The 22,203-nt window shown below is 41.2% G+C and overlaps 1 protein-coding gene across 1 annotated transcript in view; it reads left to right on the forward strand.

Moving 5' to 3' along the window:
- LOC119475704 (filamin-B) overlaps positions 1–22,203 on the forward strand; it is a 77,643-nt gene that overhangs the window by 10,485 nt on the left and 44,955 nt on the right. Inside the window, exons 2-4 of the mRNA XM_037748687.1 lie at positions 19,208–19,317; positions 20,461–20,596; positions 20,789–20,886. Coding sequence (XP_037604615.1) covers positions 19,208–19,317; positions 20,461–20,596; positions 20,789–20,886 — 344 coding nt within the window. The remainder of the gene's footprint in view (positions 1–19,207; positions 19,318–20,460; positions 20,597–20,788; positions 20,887–22,203) is intronic.

Genomic DNA, 22,203 nt, shown 5'->3' on the forward strand with positions numbered 1-22,203 from the left:
AAGAGTGTTTTAAATAGGGAAGCCATCATTGTTATTTACATTGTATGTTACGCTCTAGTGTTGCTGATTCACCTCGACCTGGACCTTTTCTAGTCTGTACAGTGAATGCACCACACTGGAGGGGTGGAAAGAAAGATCGATACACCGATATATCACGTTCTTTTTTTTTTTTTTTAATGCCAGAACCGATATATTTGCTTCATTTGAGTTTATGCGGAGCTAGAAGGAAGTTGCCACTTTTATTGTTGTAGTCTGAGTAACGTGACGGCGTATTCCATATCCGTCAAAAACCAAAACAAACTGCAGCTGGCCGAGAGCTGAGACAAGGAAATAGAAAAAGCCGGAGGGTGTGCATGGATACGATCTGCACCCTCGCATTTTAAATCCAAAGAAGTAAACACTACACATACAGTAACGAATGGAAACACTTTGGGTTTCACACATTGCAGGAGAAGCAGAGCTAGACATCACAGCCAAAGCTGCATGCTGACTCTGTCATGAACAGGAAACGTTATCGTAATGCGGTAACGTGTGATCAAGCCAGCCGTCACTCTCATCTCCGTGGTCAAATCGGCCGACGCTACAACTGTAGAGCACCCATATACTGACATATATGTTAAATGCATTCAAACGGCCCCGATGGAGCTGGCCATGGATGTATAAAGAGAACGAAGCTGATGGGAGATATTTCGATTATAAATAAATTATTCATTAGATATTTTCATAAGTACATGTCCCTAGAAGTGTTGAAAAAGTTAACAAATAGCAATTTTTTTTTTAATTGCAATACTTGTAGAATCACAATACTTAAAAATCGCAATACATATCGAATCAGCACCCAAGTATGGTGATAGTATCGATAGGTGTATCATCCCAGCTCTAAAGGACGTGAACACCTAACATTACAACCAACGTTACAACCAAGGTTTCTGAATGGCAATCCATTCAGCCAGGTCGGAAAGAAGTTTGGTTGATTCGTACTGGTGTTGACCCGCATATCTGTTGATGGGTTATAAGATGACAAAGAACAAATAGTCTTTAACACACAAGGAAAAAATAAAAGATACTAGGGATGCACAAAGACTTTTCTCCCTCAATACCAATTCTGATCCACCTTCAATCTGTAAACCTCTCTGTGTGGACCTGATTGGGATCATTCTTCTATGTGCAAGGTAACGTGAGGATGTAATCAGTCAATTCTTAAATGTAAGTTGGGACGTTCATACACTATTTAAGAGTGTGTCAGTCTGTTTAAGACTTTATAATATCTGAGTCTAAGTCCAACAAAAACTTAAACAAAACAATATTATTGCAGAGACAAGCGCAAAACCGCCGTGAAGTTCACGAATCGTTTCATTTCCTTTGGAAATTGGAGCCATAAAGACTCTAATGTGCTCTTACGTGCAAAGGTCTCCCATGTCTATAAGTCATAGCTGGCAGGAGTGTTTGCATTGGCCATGTTCTCACTCACACAGAAACCTCACAGCTCCTTTTACTCTTGCAGTAAGCCGCGTTCTTCTCGTTTTATTTTGTTCCGCCTTTCTTTTCTTTCGCCTGTTTCAGTTCTTTGGTTTCACTCCACCAGGAGAAAAAAAAAAAAGCACCGGAGCTGCTGTCATACTTACGACTCCGGCCTCTGCTCTCCTCTTTGGTTTTCACTACAGACGATGCTACTGAGGCTCAACCAAACTGTGTCAGCTGGTAGGAGAAGTGGTTTCAAGGTCCAGATTTTCAGCTTCAGCAGCTCCTTGTTTACTGCTTCTGTCGAGATGATCAGTGTTCACAACCACGATAATAATTGCAACCAGATCAATAATCGCAGCCAGATCACGGCTCACAGCGCCCGCAGTAAGGTCAAAACTAGAAAAAAAGTGTAACTTGATAAAGAGGCCGGGATAAATTTTGCAATTTGTATTGGATGTTTTGATTCTCCACCATGACGGATGTTTTTGGAGGAATTAAAGAAGCGTGACATGTGGTGTTGGAACCAAAAACACATTTTTCGGGTTGAAGAACAAAACTGCTTTCAGGTTACAGTTTACACTGTAAGAAACAGAACTTAAGTCAAGACACTCTGTAAAACCATCAGTGCAGAAAACGCCAATAAATCCCCTCCATCCTCCAGCCATGAGATGTTTCCTGCAGAATCCCAAAGCACTAAACCAGACTATCAAAGAGGTTACTGTGTGGACATTAGGATACTTTGGACATGGAAACATTTAAAACTTATACATTACTAGTTTAGTAACAGTAATCAAGTTATACTATAAATGTAAGCATGCAAACATCATGAATAATGCTGAACAATCAGTCGTTTTCATATTCAAGAGAGTGTGGTTTTCAAATTGCAATAGCTATCCATTGTTTAAATGACATTATTAACACATTTCAAACCTTTCTTTAAAAATGTCCTTAATGTTACTAAACATGGGATTTTCCTGGATGATGTAACAATCTTATAGGTTCATGTTGTGGTGTGCATCTCGTGTTTACAACGTGGGAAGTCGTGTACACAATATACTCGGCATTCGAGTGGTTAAGTTGTGAGAACACCGCTGCTAAGCTACTGCAATATTTACGTTACTCTCGGCGTCTAGAAGCCACAGAGGCTCACAGTTTAGCAAGCCAGCAAGTTGGTAACATAATGCAGTAAATGCAAAGGCTTGACAGAGGAAAGGATGAGGCCGTTGGAAATATCAACATTTTTGACATATAGAGTTATGAAGAACTAGAATGGCACTTGGAGAGCGCAGACCTCCGCCCCCCTCTCCGTTCAGCTTGCGCCATCATCCACGTGTATTTTTGTTTATGTTGAGATCAGCTGTATGTAGCGGAGCAGCGTAAAACACTTCATTCAAACTGGACAGAAACACATAAAACTCACCTAAACCGTCGTTGTTACTCTTTCCAACAATCACCTAGTGTGCTTTGGTCGAACTCGACTGTAATTTCACAGAGTTTAATGTGAAGAAACGCAGAATCTACAATACCCATGAGCCTCGCCGGGCCATAGTTGCTGAATTCATCCAAAATGATTATGTATTAATAATATTATTATGTCCACAGGCTTTTTACATTTATATATTTTTCCCAGATACCCCGATATTTTCTAACATAGTTGTTAATCTTTTGTGGTGATTATTCAACTGGGAGAGTTTCATGCCCATCTAAGGCTTCGGCTGTAACATGGATATTACCACTCACATGCAAATTGATGCCATTTCTGAGTAGCCCAACTCGTCCTGAAAAAAACAATATATGACATGCTGAGCTAAGACATGTAGCGACTCTGCCAAAAGCCTCATTTGGGTGTGACTATAAAGAGGTGTTCAGTGTGAGGGTGAAAACACACGAGGTGCACCACATCCATTAAGCCAATCAGCTTCTGAGGGCAGGTCAGCCAGCGCCACACTTTGACTGGACATTTGGCACATCTATAAAATCATGAAGCTTCATTCAGGACAAGAAGTGTGCTTCTAAAACGGCAGATCAGTGCTCCACACACAGGGATGGAAAAACAGCCATCTCAGCGCTGCCAGATGGGATTATGTCTGTTTGATGTTGACCTGGAATATGTTTTATGTATACACAGAAATAAAGTTTTGTGTTGTTTATCAGCTCTCCTCCCACGCTAGGAGGCTGTAGTGTGTGTGTGAGTGAGAGACACAACACACAGAGCCTCTGTGTTGCTGCAGAACAGGTAACCTGAGAGTGGCTGGGATATAGACTTTCACACACCTCCTCTCTGCAGAGAAAGCTTCTTTGTTGGTTTCACGTCTAAATGTAGCAGCTTTGTGCTGTTTTTTTCAATGTGAAGCTTAAAGGAACAAATGTCTCTAAAATCCACTTTGAGAAACATTTAAAGGATTTATTACCAGAAGTCTGATTTCTACATGTTTATTCATGATCAAAGTGATGAACAGACTGCTTAAATGTCATGCTTTTGGGATATTTTTTTGTCTTGTGACTCAAGTAAGAGGCCGGTTTGCTACCTCTTGTCACATATTTTTTATGTTTCTGCTGGTTGCTTAGAGCTAAGAAGAAATAAAAATGGTCTGACACATAACCGCCCATAAAATGGCGTGTTGTGCTTTTTTTGTACGGATTTAACAAACGAGATGTAATGTGTTCATTGTTCAGCTTTAGAGGTGCTGGTAGGCAGATTTTGTTACCTTTGGACGGAGCCAGGCTTGCCGTTTCCCCCGGTTTCCAGTCTTTGTGCTTAACTAAGATAACTGGCTGCTAGCTGAAGCCTTGTGTATAATAGACAGAAAGCAAATAAGCGTATTTCCAGGTTCAGAATGGGTAGGGGGGTTAATATATATCACAATACCGCTCATGAAAAGTCACCATTTAAAGGGTCAGTTCACCCAAATCACATAAATTTAAAGGCAGGGTTGACGATGTTATCCAGTATACACTATTTGTTATTTTGGTTGAAATGGTCTTTACTCCCCGACAGCGATCCATTACTTATGAGCTCTGAAAAAGAGCCCTCGTCTGTAGCTGCTGTAATCCTGTAAAAACGTCTACCAATCACTGCCTCGCGGTCCGCTTGGAAAGAGCCAATCAGATGCCTCCCTGCTCGTACTCTACCCTTGGTGTGCACCAGCCGGACCCTCAATGCGTGTCGCAGCCGCAAGTTAACTGGAGAATGGAAGAGCAAACTCAGCCAAAAGTAGCACTGCTGTGTCTGTGAAGTAGTTACGATGTGGCGGCGCCGAGTGCAAAACCGTAGTAACGCTGTTTGCCTCGCTCAGAGGTCATCCTCACCATAATAACACTACTTTAAGAGCAACGAAAGTCAGACGGCAGCTGGCGGTACCACAGTTTTGCACTCTGCGGCTCATTTTACCGCAGTTTCACAAGCGTGTCGGAGAACTACGGTGGCCTTCAGGTAATGTAAAAATGCGAAAGGCTCTCGCTAGAGCCAGTGTTTGGTTTGTCCGCTACTGTAGAAACATGGAGGAGCAACATGGCGGGCTCCATGAAGAGGACCCGCTCCTTACGTAGATATGAAGGGCTCATTCATGAATGAATATTATATTCCAATTCTTTTAATAGATCCCCCAAAAGGTTACACACTGTTCCTTTAAGCGAAATGGTAGTTTTGGTTCTGCCAAGTTTTTCAGGTGACGAGACGTCTGATGCCAACCAAGTACAACGGAGGTTAATGGAAATTTAAACACAAACCACTCACACACAGACCTCCCTTTGTTTCCTCGTCATCCTGTTGTCTCAAAGCAGACGTCCATGTCTTTATGAAGCTGAATTGTTGTCGTCATGATGTCGCTGGTGTCTTTGTGTTCTGGTGCTGAGCTGTCTTTTGATGTGGGGAATATAATCTCACACACACACGGCTCTGTTGTCTGGATGGAGATGCAGCCGACATGACACAGAGTTACAGACAGTCACTGTTCACTAAATATTTGGTTAATGATGATGATCTCACGATGACAGAGAGACACAGAGACTAAAGCTTAAACCTCTAAAGTTAACCGACCCTACACTGCAATTTTCAAACACGCACACACGCACACACGCACACACGCATCATGTGGCGTTGAACTGTATGTGTGTGAGTGTGTGTGTGTGGTTGTGGTGGTTTACTGAGAATTGTTGTGATAATCGCCGTGGTGAACCTCCTGCAGCCTGGCTCAGCTACAAACATCTCAAACTCCTCTTACTCACTCTTGTTCTATTTCTTCCTTCTTCTCCTCTCTTTTTCTTCTTCTTTGTTCTCTTTTCTGCTCTATTCCTGGGTATTGAACCTCAAGGCTTAATATAATACTTAAATAATATTTCCGTATCACCTTGGCACCAAATGTCTGGTCCAGTGTGTAATCTTGTTTATTTATTCTTTGATCAGATAGTTCCTGATTTAGGCTGCATTCACACCAGATCCTGCGGTGCGGCGAAAAACCCAGGTCCTCCCATTCATTTTGAATGGGGGGTAGTGCGTTTGGACTGCGGCTGCCGCAGGGGGTGGCGAAAAAAAAAAAAAGCAGCGACCTGCAACGGAAAAGTAGAAACACATTCAACTTTTGGAGCAACGCAACCCGACGTCACGCTGCGGTGGCCAATCACGTAACCGGCGATCTAGAGCTTTACAACCCAGTCCTGAGGAAACAAAAGATGTTGATTGTCGCTGTCAATGGACCGTTGAAGTGACTCTCCCACACCGCCGCACAATGTGGTGAATCGCCGCAACGCCTGATCTGGTGTGAATGCAGCCTTAGTTTAGATTAGATTTGATTCAAAGTTATTGTCATTCAGTACTTTAGTGTCTTAACCAGAAGTGCAAAAAGCAGTTCAGTGCAGAGTAAAGTACATACTGTATGTATATAGTGGTAGTATAAACAGTAAGCGGTATTTAAATAGAAAAAATAATTGACACTTTTAGACTGTAAAGCTGCAACTAACAAGTGTTGTCTTTATTGACTGTTTAAAAGTAAGTAGAATATACAAGTTAACTTCATCAATTGTCTTGTTTTTGCTGATAAACAGTCCAAAACCCAAATATATTCAGTTTACTATCGCATAAAACAGTTGAGTTCCTCCAGTTTCTCTCCCTTCAGTCAAACGGCTTCAGTATAATTGAAACATTTATGCTAAAGTTCAAACATGTTTAACTTGACAAAACAATCTCACCTCAGGGCCCAATGAGTAGCTTTTTGTTTGCCTTTCCACTGACCTCGTATGCAATCGTGTCGCCTCTAAAATTTGTTTTAAATTCTGCCAAATAGAGTGCTACAGGGATGACATATTTTTGCAGGCCAAAACGCCAATGGGATTGTTCCATTGGGTTTTGCAGAAAATAAGCTCTGTGGCAAACACACATATATGATACTCACAGGTTTTGTTCAGCGAGATGATCTCCACAAATGAACACCACTTTTATGATTTTTGAAGTGTGAATGCAATCGCCAGAAGTAAAACGCCAACGCCAGGCTATAGACGAACTACACCACAGAGTATACACAACAAGGCTGTAAAGGCGGCGTGATGACTTATTAGCAAACACCTTTTTAAAGACACGTAAAGGCTTCAAAATTCAAAAGCAAAATGTTAAAATCTCTTAAAGTTGTGTTAACCACAGAACTTATTTCAGGCATCTAACTAAAAACCCATTGACTTCCAGAGGAGGGAACCAGAAGTGCTAAAATGCTAACTCATTTTCAGGTTTTAGGACTCATTAATTTATGTAGCACTATACGGTACATATAACACCTTTATTCTGCTCGTCTTTGTTTTTTTCTCTTCTATTGCTAATTTTGCTATTTTTAGTTTTTATCTATCCCTCTCCTTTTCCCCTCCCATGATCTATTTTAATCTTTTCTCAATAATTATCATCCTCCTCCTCCTCCACCTCTCTCCTCTTCGTCCTCCTCTACCTCACCACATGGCGATGTTTCTGGTTCTGATGACATCATAGCCTGGGAACCAGCAGGGTGAGGTCACACAAGGCTAAACGCTGCAGCGTGTTTGTCAGTGTGTGTCCTGTTTATGCATGCAGACGTAATGCCAGATGTGTGTGTGTGTGTGTGTTAATGATAGGGCATCACTGTGCTGGTTACTCGGCTCTCTTGTGGTTCTCATGTTTTCATGTTTTTTCTGCTGTTTGTTGGTATCAAACTTCTTTTAGCTCCAATGACTTCCAAGTGGAAACTGGTTCATTATTTACGTTGTTTCCCCGTGGTTCCTGGTGATGCTCCATGCTGATTATATTAAACATTTGACACAGTGTACCAGAACATCTTGCTCCGTGGTCTTGAGAAGTTTCTCAACATCTCTGATGGCGCCCTATTCTGGTTCGAAAACCATAAAACATCTGTTGCTCTTGGGAATGCTGTAACCTCTACTGCCCATCTCACTCGTGGTGTGCCACAAAGCCCAATTTTAGGCCCACTATTGTTTTAGATATAAATGCTGTGGCAAACGCCCACCTCGGATGTCCACATCAGACCGGTCAAACCATGCATGTGCACAGTACAAACAGATCCATCTGTATAAACACTGCGCTCTGTGCTTCTTGTGTTCAAAACGCCTTCCTTTATCCATTGTCTTCATATATGTTTACGTTCTATATCATCTTTGTCATTTGTAGAGTTGTCAAGATTCCATGAGTGAAGTGGCTGTTACATTTGAGTCCAAAGTATTTTTTCTTCGGATGCACGCAAGCAGGTGATCCAGCTGTTGGATCCGATGGTCAAAATCGGAAACTAATTTCAATCAATTACCGATTTAGAATTGAAATCGCGAGATCCCTAGTCATTTGGATTGTCCATACTGTAACTTTATTATATTGGTCATTCTGTACACGTCATCTGTTGCTCGTGTGATAGCTTTTCCCTGTTAAATGTGATTTTTGGGGAGTTTTTCCTTATCTGAATCGAGGCTGTAAGGACAGAGGGTGTTGAATGCTGTACAGATTGTAAAGCCCCTTGAGGCAAATTTGTAATATTGGGCTCTATAAATAGAAATGACTTGACTTGATTTGAAAACTCTACAGGGTTCCTTTTTAAAACATACAGTATATCTATAATGTTTATTTCGTCCTGTTTGAACTATGGCAGTTTAATTTTGTCCTGCTTGTGTCCAAAATGCGGTATCAAAGATCTCAAGCAATTTTAAAATCAGAATTGATTTGAAAATTTACAGTCGACTGCTAAACTTGGTCCGGCTCCTAACCACATCTGTGAACTACTGACTCCTTCTGAGCCGGGTCGCGGCCTGAAGTCCCCTGCCAAGGCTCTCCTGGCTGATCCTACGTGCTGCTTCACGGAGTCAGATTCGCCTCTTTAATAAACACCGGACGCTTTCCAGTTTCCATCATTTGACATTTGCTTTTTTCTTAGTTCATTCACTTCTTTGATTTCTTGTGAATGAGTCTGAAAGACGTGAGAGCAAGTTTTTCTTAGTGCTTGATCTTTCATCTCTGCAGCTGTTCGAGTCCAACCAATGACCAGATTAAAGAGAGCGAGACAGAATGACACAGACTCTGTATCTCGCTCGCCCCTCATTAACCAAATGAAAGCCGTTAAAAGCCTCTTGTGTCTCTGTCTGTAATCTGGGTTTCTTGGTGGGATCGCCCCCTCTGAGCTGCTGCTGCATGACTCATGTGACTCCTATTAAGCGGCGCCGTTATTACAGCAATGGATCATGCGGTGATGTCATCAGTGGGTGCCGCAGTTTGGGAGTGCCGACATGATGCGATGGGGGAAGACTGCTGGCTTTTCTGGAAACGGTTCAAATGTTAGACCTTGAAAGTTGGTTTTGAAGTGATCAATCATTTGATGACAACCTAAAGTTGCTCTTGAGGCCTAAAGGGTCAGTTCACCCAATTTATTAGAAACATGCGTTCTTACGTGCCTCTAGTCTTACTCAGAAATGTTGATGAGATTCCTGCCACCGCCCCAATGCAAGGGTGGTGGTGGTGGTTTTTGCTGCTCAGAGCCTTGAAAAAATGACGTACAAATTAATCACATCTTTCCCCATTACTCTTGAGAATCCACTGAACCTGCAGTCAACAGTTTTTCTTCAGGAGAAAGTAGTTCCATCCATCAATCTCTATTGTATAAAGGACTACAAACCAGCATCCTGAAGCAGAAGTTCCTAAATTTTAGGAAATCCGTGAAAATGGCCATGACAGTTTTTCCTCGCCAAAATTTAGTGTAAGTTTGGAGCGTTATTTAACCTCCTTCGCGACAAGCTAATATGTCATGGTTGGTACCAATGGATTCCTTAGGTTTTCTCTTCTAGTTTCATATGAGGCCAGTATCTTTGTTCCAGCTTTAAAGCCTGCTACAACCTAAAAATCGCAAGATGCGTTAAAGAAATCAGTGTCCTTAAAACAACATTTTTTGTTACTATCGCGGTTAACTTTGACAGCTCTAATTAAATGTAATATGAAGTTTAGGGTGATTGGGTGTAAGTAACTAAGATTTTACCATTCATTGCAAAAGCTTCTATTAACAGTGACAGTGAGAAGTTAAAATAAACTGACATTTAATTAAAACACATGTAATGTTTAGTTCAAACATGTCCATTGTCATACAGTAGCGTTTAGAGAACATATGTGCATTGAAATCTACAGATAAAACAAGCTGTGTGGCACACAAAGTTAAGAAGGGAGGACGGTTAAAAACAACAAATGTGCACACACGCCTAAAATCACAAGGATAAAGCTATTGATCGGTCTATTGATGATGCTGAAGATGATGATAATGGTGATCTACATTGTTGAACTGTGAACATGTGATCGGCCTCACAGCACAAAGTAGTGATGTCAAACACCTGGAGAAGTGTGTGTGTGTTTTGTGTTGAGTGAAAGATTTCTTAACTGACCTGACAGCAGTTTGAAAAGGCTACCTGCTGAGTGTGTGTTAATGGTCGTGTTTAAATTGAGTGCTTGTTGAATTTCTGTGTAGTGTGTGTGTGGTGTGTGGGGCTTTTGTTCCTTTGCCACCATCCATTGGGTCCTTGGAGGGGAAGGGGGTGTTGAAATATGTGTGTGTGTCTGGTGGATTGGGGGTAGGTAGGCGGGGTTATGATCTCACCATTGAGGAATCTGTGTGTGTGTACCATGGGTCAAACCTACAGTGTACACACACACACACACACACACACACACACACACACGCGCACACACACTCCCCATCCTGTTTACCACTGCAGGTACCTCCTGTTCTTTGTTGTAAAGGGCATTTCCACCTAAAATTCACTTTCCCCACCAGTCTTTTATATTGTTTTTTCAGCTTTAAGGTTTTTTTTTTGTGTTAGTTCCTCATTACAATTGAATGATGGTCTGTTGTGTGATAACTGGCACTGGTGTATTAAAATCTTTTCAAAACCTTAAAGGATCATACCAGTGTTTAAGCATACAAGCTGTGTACTTATCACAGCAAATCCTGTTACAGACAGCTGAGAGTTGTGTAATCTATCACAGTGAATGTGAATGTCTGCATTTATGGATGGATTATCATCTACAGTATCTCAGTATGCTTCTTCACTTTTTTGAAGTATTTGGCATTTTTAAGTAAAAAGATAAAACGTACAATATCACTAATATAGTCCTTTTAAATTAAGATAGATGTTTCATCATCCGTTAACTTTGTTCATGTGGGGAATATTTATCCAAATCTGCAGCTCCCCTCGAGTTTACGGAGCTTTAAACAGTAGTTACAGCTCTTTGTTTAGCTGTCTGACCTGAAACTTTACTCTTTTGGTTCACTCTGACTGCTCTTATAGTGTCATTTCTGACCGCAGCGGGCAGCTGTTCTCAGAGAAAAAGCTGTAAAAACCCACTTTACACTACTTTTGGACTAAGGACTGAGGCAATTACAGTGACAGATGGAGTGCCTCGTCACTCGCTCTGTGTGCGTTTGAGAGAGAGGAGGGAAGAGAAGGTGGCTAATTTTTCTGTAAGTTTGATAATAATTACAATTTCTACGTTATGAATGAAGCTTCAAACTACTCGGTGCAGCCCTACGCCGTCATATTTTCTTTTGATTACCGTCAGATGAGCACACTGTCTTGTTCGTCTCCGAAGCATTGTCTCTTTTTCTTTTTGTCCCTGTCAAATATCTGTCCATTCTGTAAACCTACAGACTACCTGTCTGAATGATCACCATTTCCCCCATTCACGCACCCCCCAGTTTGCGATCCACTGCTATAATGTAAGAAATGCCAGCTTATTCAATAACATGATCATAACAATCATGACTGGGTTGTCCTCATTCCGGCTGCTGCTGAGAGACAGAATATTCTTTTTTTTTGGAGGCTGACATCAGTGATGATCTGCCTCAGGCGTCAACTGTTCTGTACTGTTCAGCAGTAAATTGTTGGGTAGGAAGGCAAACATGTGTGGTTGTGAAACGCTGATGTAGTCATCGTGTGAAGGAACAGCTGTTTTATGGGCATAGAGAGAAAGAGGGAGAGAGAAAGGGGGTCAGGTATTCAATTGTCACAAGAGAGTGAGCTACAGTTAACTGTAGGCAGGTGTGACTTGCATATCAGTGTGTTTATGTTGGATTGAGAGGGACAAATCTGAGCAAAAGGCCTTTTAATGTGTTTTGTATTAAATAGACTAAAATAAAACCAGATAAATCAGCGTTGCATAAAGCCATCTGTGGCGCACCACCACCGAATCATAAATATATTGAATTTCATGATGAAACAAATAATTTGTCTAGTTGGACCAAGCGGTGAAACGGCAATGTTATCATAGATATGAGGAGCAGTTTCACCAGGCAGAAAGGTTCAGCATTTTCACCTGTATATTACCAACAATAAAGTCACGTTAAATCCATTCAAACTGAATAATATTTATTGGGGTTGGTTCAACATGATCTTTATTGTCCCTGGTGGAGAATTGGTCTTGCAGGTAGGCGAAACATAGAAAACACACAGGATTTTAGATAAGATATGTAAAACATAATAGAATACATGAAGATGTCTCATGTCCACTAACCTGAATGCGAGACATGTATCAAGTTCAGTCTTCAGGGTTGAGTTAAGGCTAGAAAAGTTTGTACGACGTGTCGTCCGTCAACGTCGGAAATAAAGTGTTTTTAGCTGTTCAGAATGAGCACACTGGAAGGTGGAGCGAAAAGTCGGATGCCATAGAGAGTGGGGAGATGCGATATTGTTTAAATATGGGGGATAACTCCTAACTCACTGGAAGACAGTCATAGTGTGACAGTAATAGTTGTGTAATCAACAGGAAAAAAGACAAAGAGAAACTTCTTTCTCACCTCAGCACAGCCGATCAATAATGGTGTGGTGGTTTTGAAAAGATACAGAAATGGTTGGACACAGACGCCCCTTAATACGGCGTTGGAAAGATGAAGGGGAGGGAGTTTCCAAAGCTATGGCACCATCCGACAAGCATTTCTAAAGAAGCACGCTTGCAGCTCCAGACCTGCATGTGTATAACTCACGTCAATAGGTGAAACGAGTGTTACCGCAGCGCAAGCCGTTACCTGACTACAATGTGTTTCACAACAGTACCCAGTACACATGTCCCACGCTTACAGCTTCTTTTTAAACCTTTATTTAACCAGGAGTAAAAACTCATTAAGATTAAAAATCTCTTTTTCCGCACAGTTACACGGTTTTAGACATAAAACAAACATAACAATTGAAAACAAAGACAAAGAGCAAATTACATAATCATAAGGTATCAAAAAACATTCATCAGCATTCAAAACATCTGCAACCAGATGTGCTTGTTTCGAGGTCTTTTAGAAGCACTTTAAAGACATTCAGTGAGACCAGCTCTCGAAGTTTCAGGTCATTTTTCAGGTCACTGATTCCAAGAAGAGGGAGCAGCATACTTGAATGGACAGGTTGGTTAGTTGTCAGTGTGAGTTAATGAACCTCTGTACTAGTTATAAGTTGGCTAGTAGGTTATTAGTCTGACTGTTGTTTGGATCACAGAGCAGGTATTTCTGTACTTTCTGCTGCTGGCACATTATGCAGCTTCCTGCACTAGAGAGAGGGTGTGCCACGCTGATAAGAGAGGCATTTTGTTCCAACCCGATTCACCTTTACACACACACACACACACACACACACACACACACACACACACACACACACACACACACACACACACACATTGTACATACACAATTACTTTATCTCTCTCCTTCACTTTCCGTTTCTCCTTGTACACATTCTTTGTCTCTCCCAGTGCAAACTTAAACCCTCCCAACCCCCCATTCTCCAGTAGTGTCCTTGTTGCCTCGGTATTGTTGTGTCCCCATGGCGACGGGTCAACAAATCAGCAGGTATCTGCGGCAGTAGCAGCTCAAATGCTGTTTATCTGACGCACATCCGGGCTGAATTATACAGGGACCATTTTGTGAATGGATTTGTGGACAGATAAATCTCTGAATGAAAGAGGAGCTGACTGCAGTGTTTACTATTGGGAGGGCGGGGGAGTCATGACCAACCTCTTATGTGAGCCTTTTAGTGGTTGTAGCATGGTCACGCTCTGGCCGGTGCTCCAGTAGATAAGGGGGATGCTGGTTCAGTTGTCACCAGAACCGTCCATGAAAAGGAGAGTTCGAGGGCTGAAGAAATTCTTAGATCACTAAAATTCATATGATTCTTTAACTGACTGGTTGATTTAATTAAAGTGTCAAGTTTAAATATTTCTTCAGTTCTCTAAACTAAATGCCGTCTTAAAGACGAGATAATTTGTGATGCTATTGTGATATAAAGGTTATTGCTGTTCTTTTCCAGTATGGCTATGTATGGGCGTTGTTTTACACTGATACTAGAGCCAATTTTATAATATACTGTAGCCCCATTGAAACTGGATTTTTGAAACCAACACTGAAATTGATATTTGGGAGTTCAAAAAATAAAGATATATCATCCGATAGTCATTTTTCTAACATCAACAAACAATCTTGATCCCTCAGCTTTGATTTTTTTTTTTTTTTAAAAATTGTGATGAAGATTCACTATTTTGGACATTTTACAGTGTAAAATCAAACTTGTCAGTGCTCTCTGATGGACAAAATATATAATTAAGATACTGTTTCTAAATTACCTCAATCCTTGTTTGGAATTTCTGTACTGAAACCTCTTGTTACCTAACCGCCGACATATACACAATACGATATCTCACACATGCATGAATGCAGGCGAGTGACCGTCACCTGCCGAGGCGATATGTGCCTGAAAGTTCACCAAAGTTGAACTTTACGCAAATCCAAAGATGCAAATTAGCTTCGCAAGCAGAAGCAAATGTTTTTTCACCCCTTCACACGCATAGAATAGAAGTGAGAGACAGAAACTATTAGATAACGGATTCATTATTGGTGGAGTTTCCCACTAAACGACGTGTATTTTTTTATCTAAGTGTCAGAACTCAGTCACACCGGTGCACCCAAATAATTTTTCCCATTCACACAATAGGCTTTTTTTCACTGAAGACATTTTGACTTGTCATAGCAGGAAAAAGACAGGTGTAAATAATGCAATGAATGATGGCTGAATTCCATTTGCCTGGAGGGGCCACGATACTGGGGACATCTCTAGGACTGTCGGTGTTTACACCTGTATTTAATCTCCTCTGACTCGGGGTCTTCATCCAGTCTCTGAAAACCACTGCTCCAGGGGCCACTTTCACAAGAGATCCTCACTTTGTTAATTTGGGTTGGGCGGGGTGAAGTGCTATCAGGACACTCCCATTGGCACCATTGTGTGTAACCAGGCCAGCAAATTCCTTGAAGCCTTGACTGATATGATTGATAGCATTTGGCATTACCTGCCTAGGTGTGTGTGAGTTGGCATGCTGCTGCTGCTGCCGCCGGGTATTTATGGTTGTTCTTTTTTACCAAGCCCAGAACATCACATTACTGTTGTTCACTTAGTAAGACATTAGTTGAAGATTTGTCTTTGTTTAGACGATGGTTGTTGTCATCGTAAATAAGCAGAATGCTGAGTGATTTTGGGTCCCCAAAGCTGAGGGTCAATCACATGAGGAGGATGAGGGACTCGGAGAGGAAGGACAAAGAGAGACTTTAAGCAGCAGGAAATGATGCAGCAGATTATTAGAGCTGTTAAAAAATCATCTTTCTGTCTCACACACACACACACACACACTAACCCGAGAGCTTGACCTTGTAGATACCACAAATACTTTGGTGTGTTTTTGTTGTTTTGCTCTTCTTCTATCAGTGTTTTGACTCGCTGCATTAATTTTTTTCTACTCCCCCACCTCCTCTCTTCTCCTCCCCCACCTCTCTCTTTGTCTCTCTCTTACTCTTGTCCTTCATGTGAACAATAGGCTACCATGGCGATAGCCTCGTTACTCACAAAACTGTGTCGGCAAGGACACACACACAACACACACAACACACACAACACACTGCTTAGTTTCCAATCTGATGTTCTGGACTGTTTTTAATGAAATTTAAGTTTAAATGCAAAAATATATATAATGTAAGATTAAAAGGTAATATTTAAAATGTTAAACAGTAACATTCCACTCAAACTATACAGCTGAAAACTTGGGCAAATAAAACAACAACATGGCTAGATGGCACTGAAGCAGTGTTTCCCAACCTTGGCGTCAGGAACCTCTAAGGGGTCCCAAAATAAATCTGAGCCATCATTAACCATTAAGAAGACAGGAAAACAGAATAAAAAAACATGTATACTAAACAGAAGTGTAGTTAAGCTGTACGGGTTGCATTCAAATTAGGGCTGTCAATCGATTAAAATATTTAATCGCGATTATTCACAAATTTGTATCCATTCAAAATGTACCTTGAAGGGAGATTTGTCAAGTATTTAATACTCTTATCAACATGGGAGTGAGCAAATATGCTGCTTTATGCAAATATATGTATATATTTATTATTAGAAATCAATTAACAACACAAAACAATGACAGATATTGTCCAGAAACCTTCACAGGTACTGCATTTAGCATAGAAAATATTGTAATCTTTATTGTGCATTAACTAAACAACACGTCATAACTTTAACATTTTCTTAGTTCTTCATGTGATTTCAGTAAAGAAAGTGTCCCATTTGGTGTGACTGATTAACGTTTAGCTGAGTGAGCGAGCTCAGCAATGGGTGAAGCTCTGTGTGAGTGAGTGTGTTTCTTTGTGTGTGTTCGTGTGTGTGGAGGGTAAAGGCCGCTGACTACTAGTGCTGCTCACTGACAGGATGTTTGCTGGAGAGGCGGGAGGCGGCTGGTGGTGACACATACACACACACACACACACACACACACACACACACACACACACACACACACACACACACACACTCACACTCACACTCACAGGTGTGGCAGGTCAACCTTGGAGGGAAAAAGAAAGGAGGGAAGGAGGAGTGTGTGTGAGAAATGAGACGTAAAAAAAAACAAGTGGGGAGAGTGAAAGAGTCAGAGGAGAGAAAAACATTGAAAAAGTCGAAGAAAAAGACAAAAACAAAGAGATAAATGAGTGTTGAGTCTGGAAAAACAGAGATTAGGAATGTAAAAAGCAGGATGTCGCAACCTCTCCTGTGTGTGTGTGTGTGTGTGTGTGTATAAAGGCTGCATGTGTGTTGAAGCACATCCTGGGTCATTAACCGTGTTGTGTCACCCGTGGGTGAGGCTGCACCCTCCCAGAGCTCCACCTAAACCTGAGTTGCTGAAACATGTTTGGACCACAGCTGGTCTGCTGACAGCGAAACAGAGCTGCACATTCACCAGGTGGATCACAGGGTTTAAAACACACACACACACTGTAGAGACATGACGACACACGATCTGATCTGCTGAACACACAACAGAGTGTTGAAAGTCAGCTTGCAGTTGCATAATCAAGTGGAGACAAACCTATTGGGTAACTATGAAGGTGTGCGATTGTTTAATGGTGCTGTGAAATGGACAGTGAAGCGTGTGATGGCCACTGATGCTCATATAGATAGTCTTGTTTATTTCAATACACATTAAATACACACATGCAACACAATGCAAAGTTTCCAGCAGCATTATTTATGTGGAGGAGCCCCGCCTCGCCTGTAATATAGAACGCCTTCGCTAACAATCAAAAGGAGTTTTTATGAAATATAATATTAGATATTATTATGCTTTATGGAGAACAATCAGAGGTACTACATCAGCACATATTTAATGAGTGAGATGATTGTTTTAACTCTCATCTAGTATAACTACACTGATGATTGAACGAGACGAGATGCATCAGGATCGGTCTGCTTCAGCTCAGCAGGTGATTGATCGATCGCATCGTATGTTCACGTGGCAGAAATGAATCGGAGCAGCATATTGCAAGGTGGAGAAAAAAGTATGGGTGTAAAGATTAACTGAGACGCATCGGAAAAAACGATAAAAGTCAAAGATGCGAATACATCGGTTTAAAATAACATCCGACCCAAATTCTGCATGAAATTCTGAAAATATCGATACGTCAAAAAATGATTTGACCAAATAACTCTTTCTCTGCACTCCTGAGGATTTGTAAATGGTTGTTGCCAATGAATTCCTTAGGTTTTCTAATTTCATTTGATGCCAGTATCTTCACTCTAACATTAAAACTGACCCCGCTACAAACTCCGAAACATTGATTGCGTTAATGCATTACAGAAATTTGTGGCGTTAAAACAAATTTACGTTTAACGTGTTAACTTTGACAGCTCTACTTTTAAGTAGTACCGCTTTTAGCTATCTGATGGTAGTGCTCGGTATTTCTTTATTTGGAAGTTCGAAAAATGTATCAAACAAAATCAACCACATTATAATCTCTGATTTAACTGTGTCCGTGGCATATTTAACCCCACACTTGTGTCTCTAGCAACTTTGAAAATTGCAAATTAGCAAATTATCATAAATGTCTGAGTTTCCCTTTTAATGAATACGTTGTTATTATAGGAGAGAAAAATGTAGACGGAGAGATTAAAAATGACTGGAATGTTTCGTCTGCTTCACTCTGAACTGTGTGTGTGTGTGTGTGTGTGTGTTAGCTGGTGTGAGGTACCAGCTGGTACAGTGACATCTGATTAATGAGTAACATTACCCTGCAGCACTCTGTTCTGCTCTGCTAAAAAAAAGAGGTAAAACCTTGATATCCATAGTAAACTGGGAGCATGTTTGTATTCAGATCTGGGCTCAGTGTTGTACCATTTTTCATCCCCGTCTGAAATAAACTAATTCTTTGTGGTGGGATACCAAACAGGTTGATCAGAGGCAGATTGAAGCTGTGGTGTCTCCAAACTTTACTGACTGTAGGAACTGAAATGAAGCTGTTAATATCTCAACTTCATATTTTTATTTTCCTCCTCTCCCTTCATCTTGTGGAGTCTTGTTAAATTTGATTTAATTCAAGTAAGGTTTGAATGTGTATTTCAACCTTCTAGGTGGCTTTTAGTTTCTTTTAATTTCAATATGGTTTGAAAATCAGCTTAGTGAGTCTTGAAATGTCCATCGTGTTGTGTTTTCCTTAAAGTTATGTTATCAGTCCAACATTGCTGGTATCGCGCTCTCAAGTTCAGGTTTGGGTATTGGTGGTTTAGATGTTAAATTGTTGGTGTATTAGTAATAAAAGTTCAAGTAATATATTCAGCGTCACAGGATAACCAACAACCAGCAGAAATGACTGCAGTTCTTTGGATCGTTTTATCTCCAGAGCAGAATGTGAAGCTGACCTCAGGTCTGTCTGTTTCTCTCTGTCAGACTCTAAAGCCATTGTGGATGGGAACCTGAAGCTGATCCTGGGTCTGGTCTGGACTTTGATTCTGCACTACTCCATCTCCATGCCAATCTGGGAGGGCGAGGAGGAAGAGGTAACAATCCAGCTGAGTTTTTATTAAAGGGGACCTATTATGCTTTTGTATTTTTTCCCTTTCCTTTAGTGTGTTATATGGTATGTTGTGCATGTAAAAGGTCTGCAAAGTTACAAAGGGAGTTACTCTTCCCACAGACACACTGCTCCTGAAACGCCTTGCTTGAAGTCCTGCCTTTTCTTCCGTAACGTGGTGATGTCTCCGAGTCACACATTTTTCCTCGCAGCTAGTTTGGCACACCCTCAAATAAAGCTAGTTAGAGTGGAGCTGGAAAGGAATCCGAGGAGGTTGGTTTGGTTGACCAATCAAAACACAGTGGGCCAGCTAACCAATCAGAGCAGACTGGGCTTTTCGTGAGGGCGGGGCAGGAAATCAAACAGAGCGTTTCAGACAGAGGGTGAAAAAAGGTGCTGTGGCACAGCCGGTATGAGAAAAATAAAGCGTTTTCTGAACATTAAAGCATGTAAACATGTTCTAGTAGAAACCCCACATACAAGCACAGTATGCATAAGCATAATAGGTCCCCTTTAACTTGTGTTCATCCCATGACGTCAGACAAAAATGGGCATTAAAGGTGTAATGTGTAGTACCTAGCCACCTGCTCCAAATAAATAGGGCGCAGCATTTCACCTCTACTACTGGGTCCATACAATCTAAATTTACAGTCATCAGTTATTAAAAAAAAAGCCAGCAGGGCAAGAATACGCTTAATTTAACCAAACTGCTGAAATTGTGGCGTTGGCCTATAGTGTTGTTGGGGTTTGCACTGGCTGAATTCTAACTAACTGCTAACTGGAGGTAGCTACGTCCCCCGGTGCTGCTGCGCGCTTTACCCCCGGTGAAGCAGTCTACCAGCGGCGGGGACGATGAAGACGAGGGTGCGAGTTGTTTTCTTGTTTCTGCCACTTTGGATTTAATCCAATAATCAAACTATCAAAACACAGTTTGGTTGGCAGTAGATATCTCTGCAGCAAAACTGGTCAAAACTGTTACTTCATCACACTCTTTTGAAAATGTTAAACTAAAATCCCGGATTCTTTTAAGTGATAAAACCGTAAAATTAAAAGACAATAAAAAGTTGCTACACAAATACTAACCACTGTTAGGAAGCTGACTGACTCACGTTGGTGCTTGTTTCTGCAGGCAGAGTCAAAGACACCGAAGCAGCGTCTGCTGGGCTGGATCCAAAACAAAGTCCCTGATCTGCCAATCAGCAACTTCAGCCAGGACTGGAGGAATGGCAAAGCACTGGGAGCACTGGTGGACAGCTGTGCACCAGGTACAGTACCCTCGCTGTGTGTGTATGTGTGTGTATGTGTGTGTGTGTGTGTGTGTGTTTCAAGGCAGTAGATCTGATTTTCTCTCAATATAACAGTATTGACCTGGAAATATTTGTATCTTTTCCCAGCAGAACTGTTGTGTGTCTGTAAATTGGTGTGGTTGACAGTCTTGATGTATGTGTCGTTTGCAGGCCTGTGTCCAGACTGGGAGACCTGGGATCCAGTGAAACCAGTGGAGAATGCCACTGAAGCCATGCAGCTGGCTGATGAGTGGCTGGGCATCCCGCAGGTTAGATTCCCTCTGACGCTGCTCCACATCTGCTTCTGTAGTGTGACCTTTAACCTTTATTTAAAACTTTACTTGGATTAATAATCTTAGTAAAGTTTTGTGGGGTTAGAAGTAGAAGTCCTGTTTCTACATAGAAGATATTGTTCTTATCGTACTAATATTTTCATAACTTTTCAAAGGGGCTGTGCTATCACAGAGGTAGATTCCATAAAGCTGGTAGCACCTGCTCTTTTATTATTCTATCTCTGCTGCTATGAAGTCAAATCTCCTCATTTTCATTATTTTAAAATTGACCTTGACAAGTTTGACAGAGAAATATAAAAGTAAAGCAAAATGTTTTTTTATTTATTGAACGTTTTAGCATGCTGTGAAGTCAAAAACGTCCCTGTATGTTGAGTCCTTGCAGTTCCTTTCCAATAAAAGCCCTCCTGCCACCAAGTGTCTGATAGGAAGGGTGTCCGAGGGCTTTTACTTTGAAGCAGCTGCAGGGGATGATGTGTGCATTTAGTGTTTGTTGTAGCCTGGACTGCTAACAATGCTAACGTCTAATAGATGTCGTGACGTTTGATTTGCATCTTAATTTACCATGCAAATAGCCCACAAACATCACATTTTCTCTGTATCATGCAGTCCGGTACAGAACAGAATTCGTTCTGCTGTGATATTCCCCCAGAGGTCAAAGGCCGCCGGCAGCATCTCACACAGGCGTTGTTGTGTTTCCTGATTGTTCACAGCAGAGGAAACTCACTGAACCTCAGTTCCCTTTTTTCCAACACTTTAGTTGGAAGCCGAGAGGATGCAACCTGAGTTGAAACGGAAATGTACTATAATGACTTGTGTAACAAATGGCTGTTCCTGGGAGATAATTACTGAAGTGTTTATGTCACTTTTGAATAATTGGTTAGAAGGTCTATTGATACAAGTTTAGAGATATAGATATTGGAGCTAAATTTTGTTGTTCTGGAAAAAGAAAAACGTTTCTGCTTTTTTGTTCAGCATGAAGAGCAATACCAGCAGTGATTATGTAGAAACCTTCTTTCATTCTGATTTCATAAATTCCGAGATGAATGTTTTTGTGTCATGGCTGCATTACGTTATGCTCTGCTTCCTGTCAGTCAGCTGACACCCACAGGAAGTCTCCTCCAGAAAAAACATAGCTGACAAAGTTTCACCGTCACACCCATGACGTTAATTTAGGCCATCTTTGTTCGCTGGAAAAGTAGTTCAGTCCACCCAAGGTTTTACACTAGTAGTATAAAGTCAGTGTTTTTACAACCTGAGCCTGTGAAGCAGATTGTCTTGGATAAATGTTGAACA

Source organism: Sebastes umbrosus, chromosome 1 (assembly GCF_015220745.1).
Source record: "Sebastes umbrosus isolate fSebUmb1 chromosome 1, fSebUmb1.pri, whole genome shotgun sequence".
In the NCBI taxonomy this organism is placed as follows: Eukaryota; Metazoa; Chordata; class Actinopteri; order Perciformes; family Sebastidae; genus Sebastes; species Sebastes umbrosus.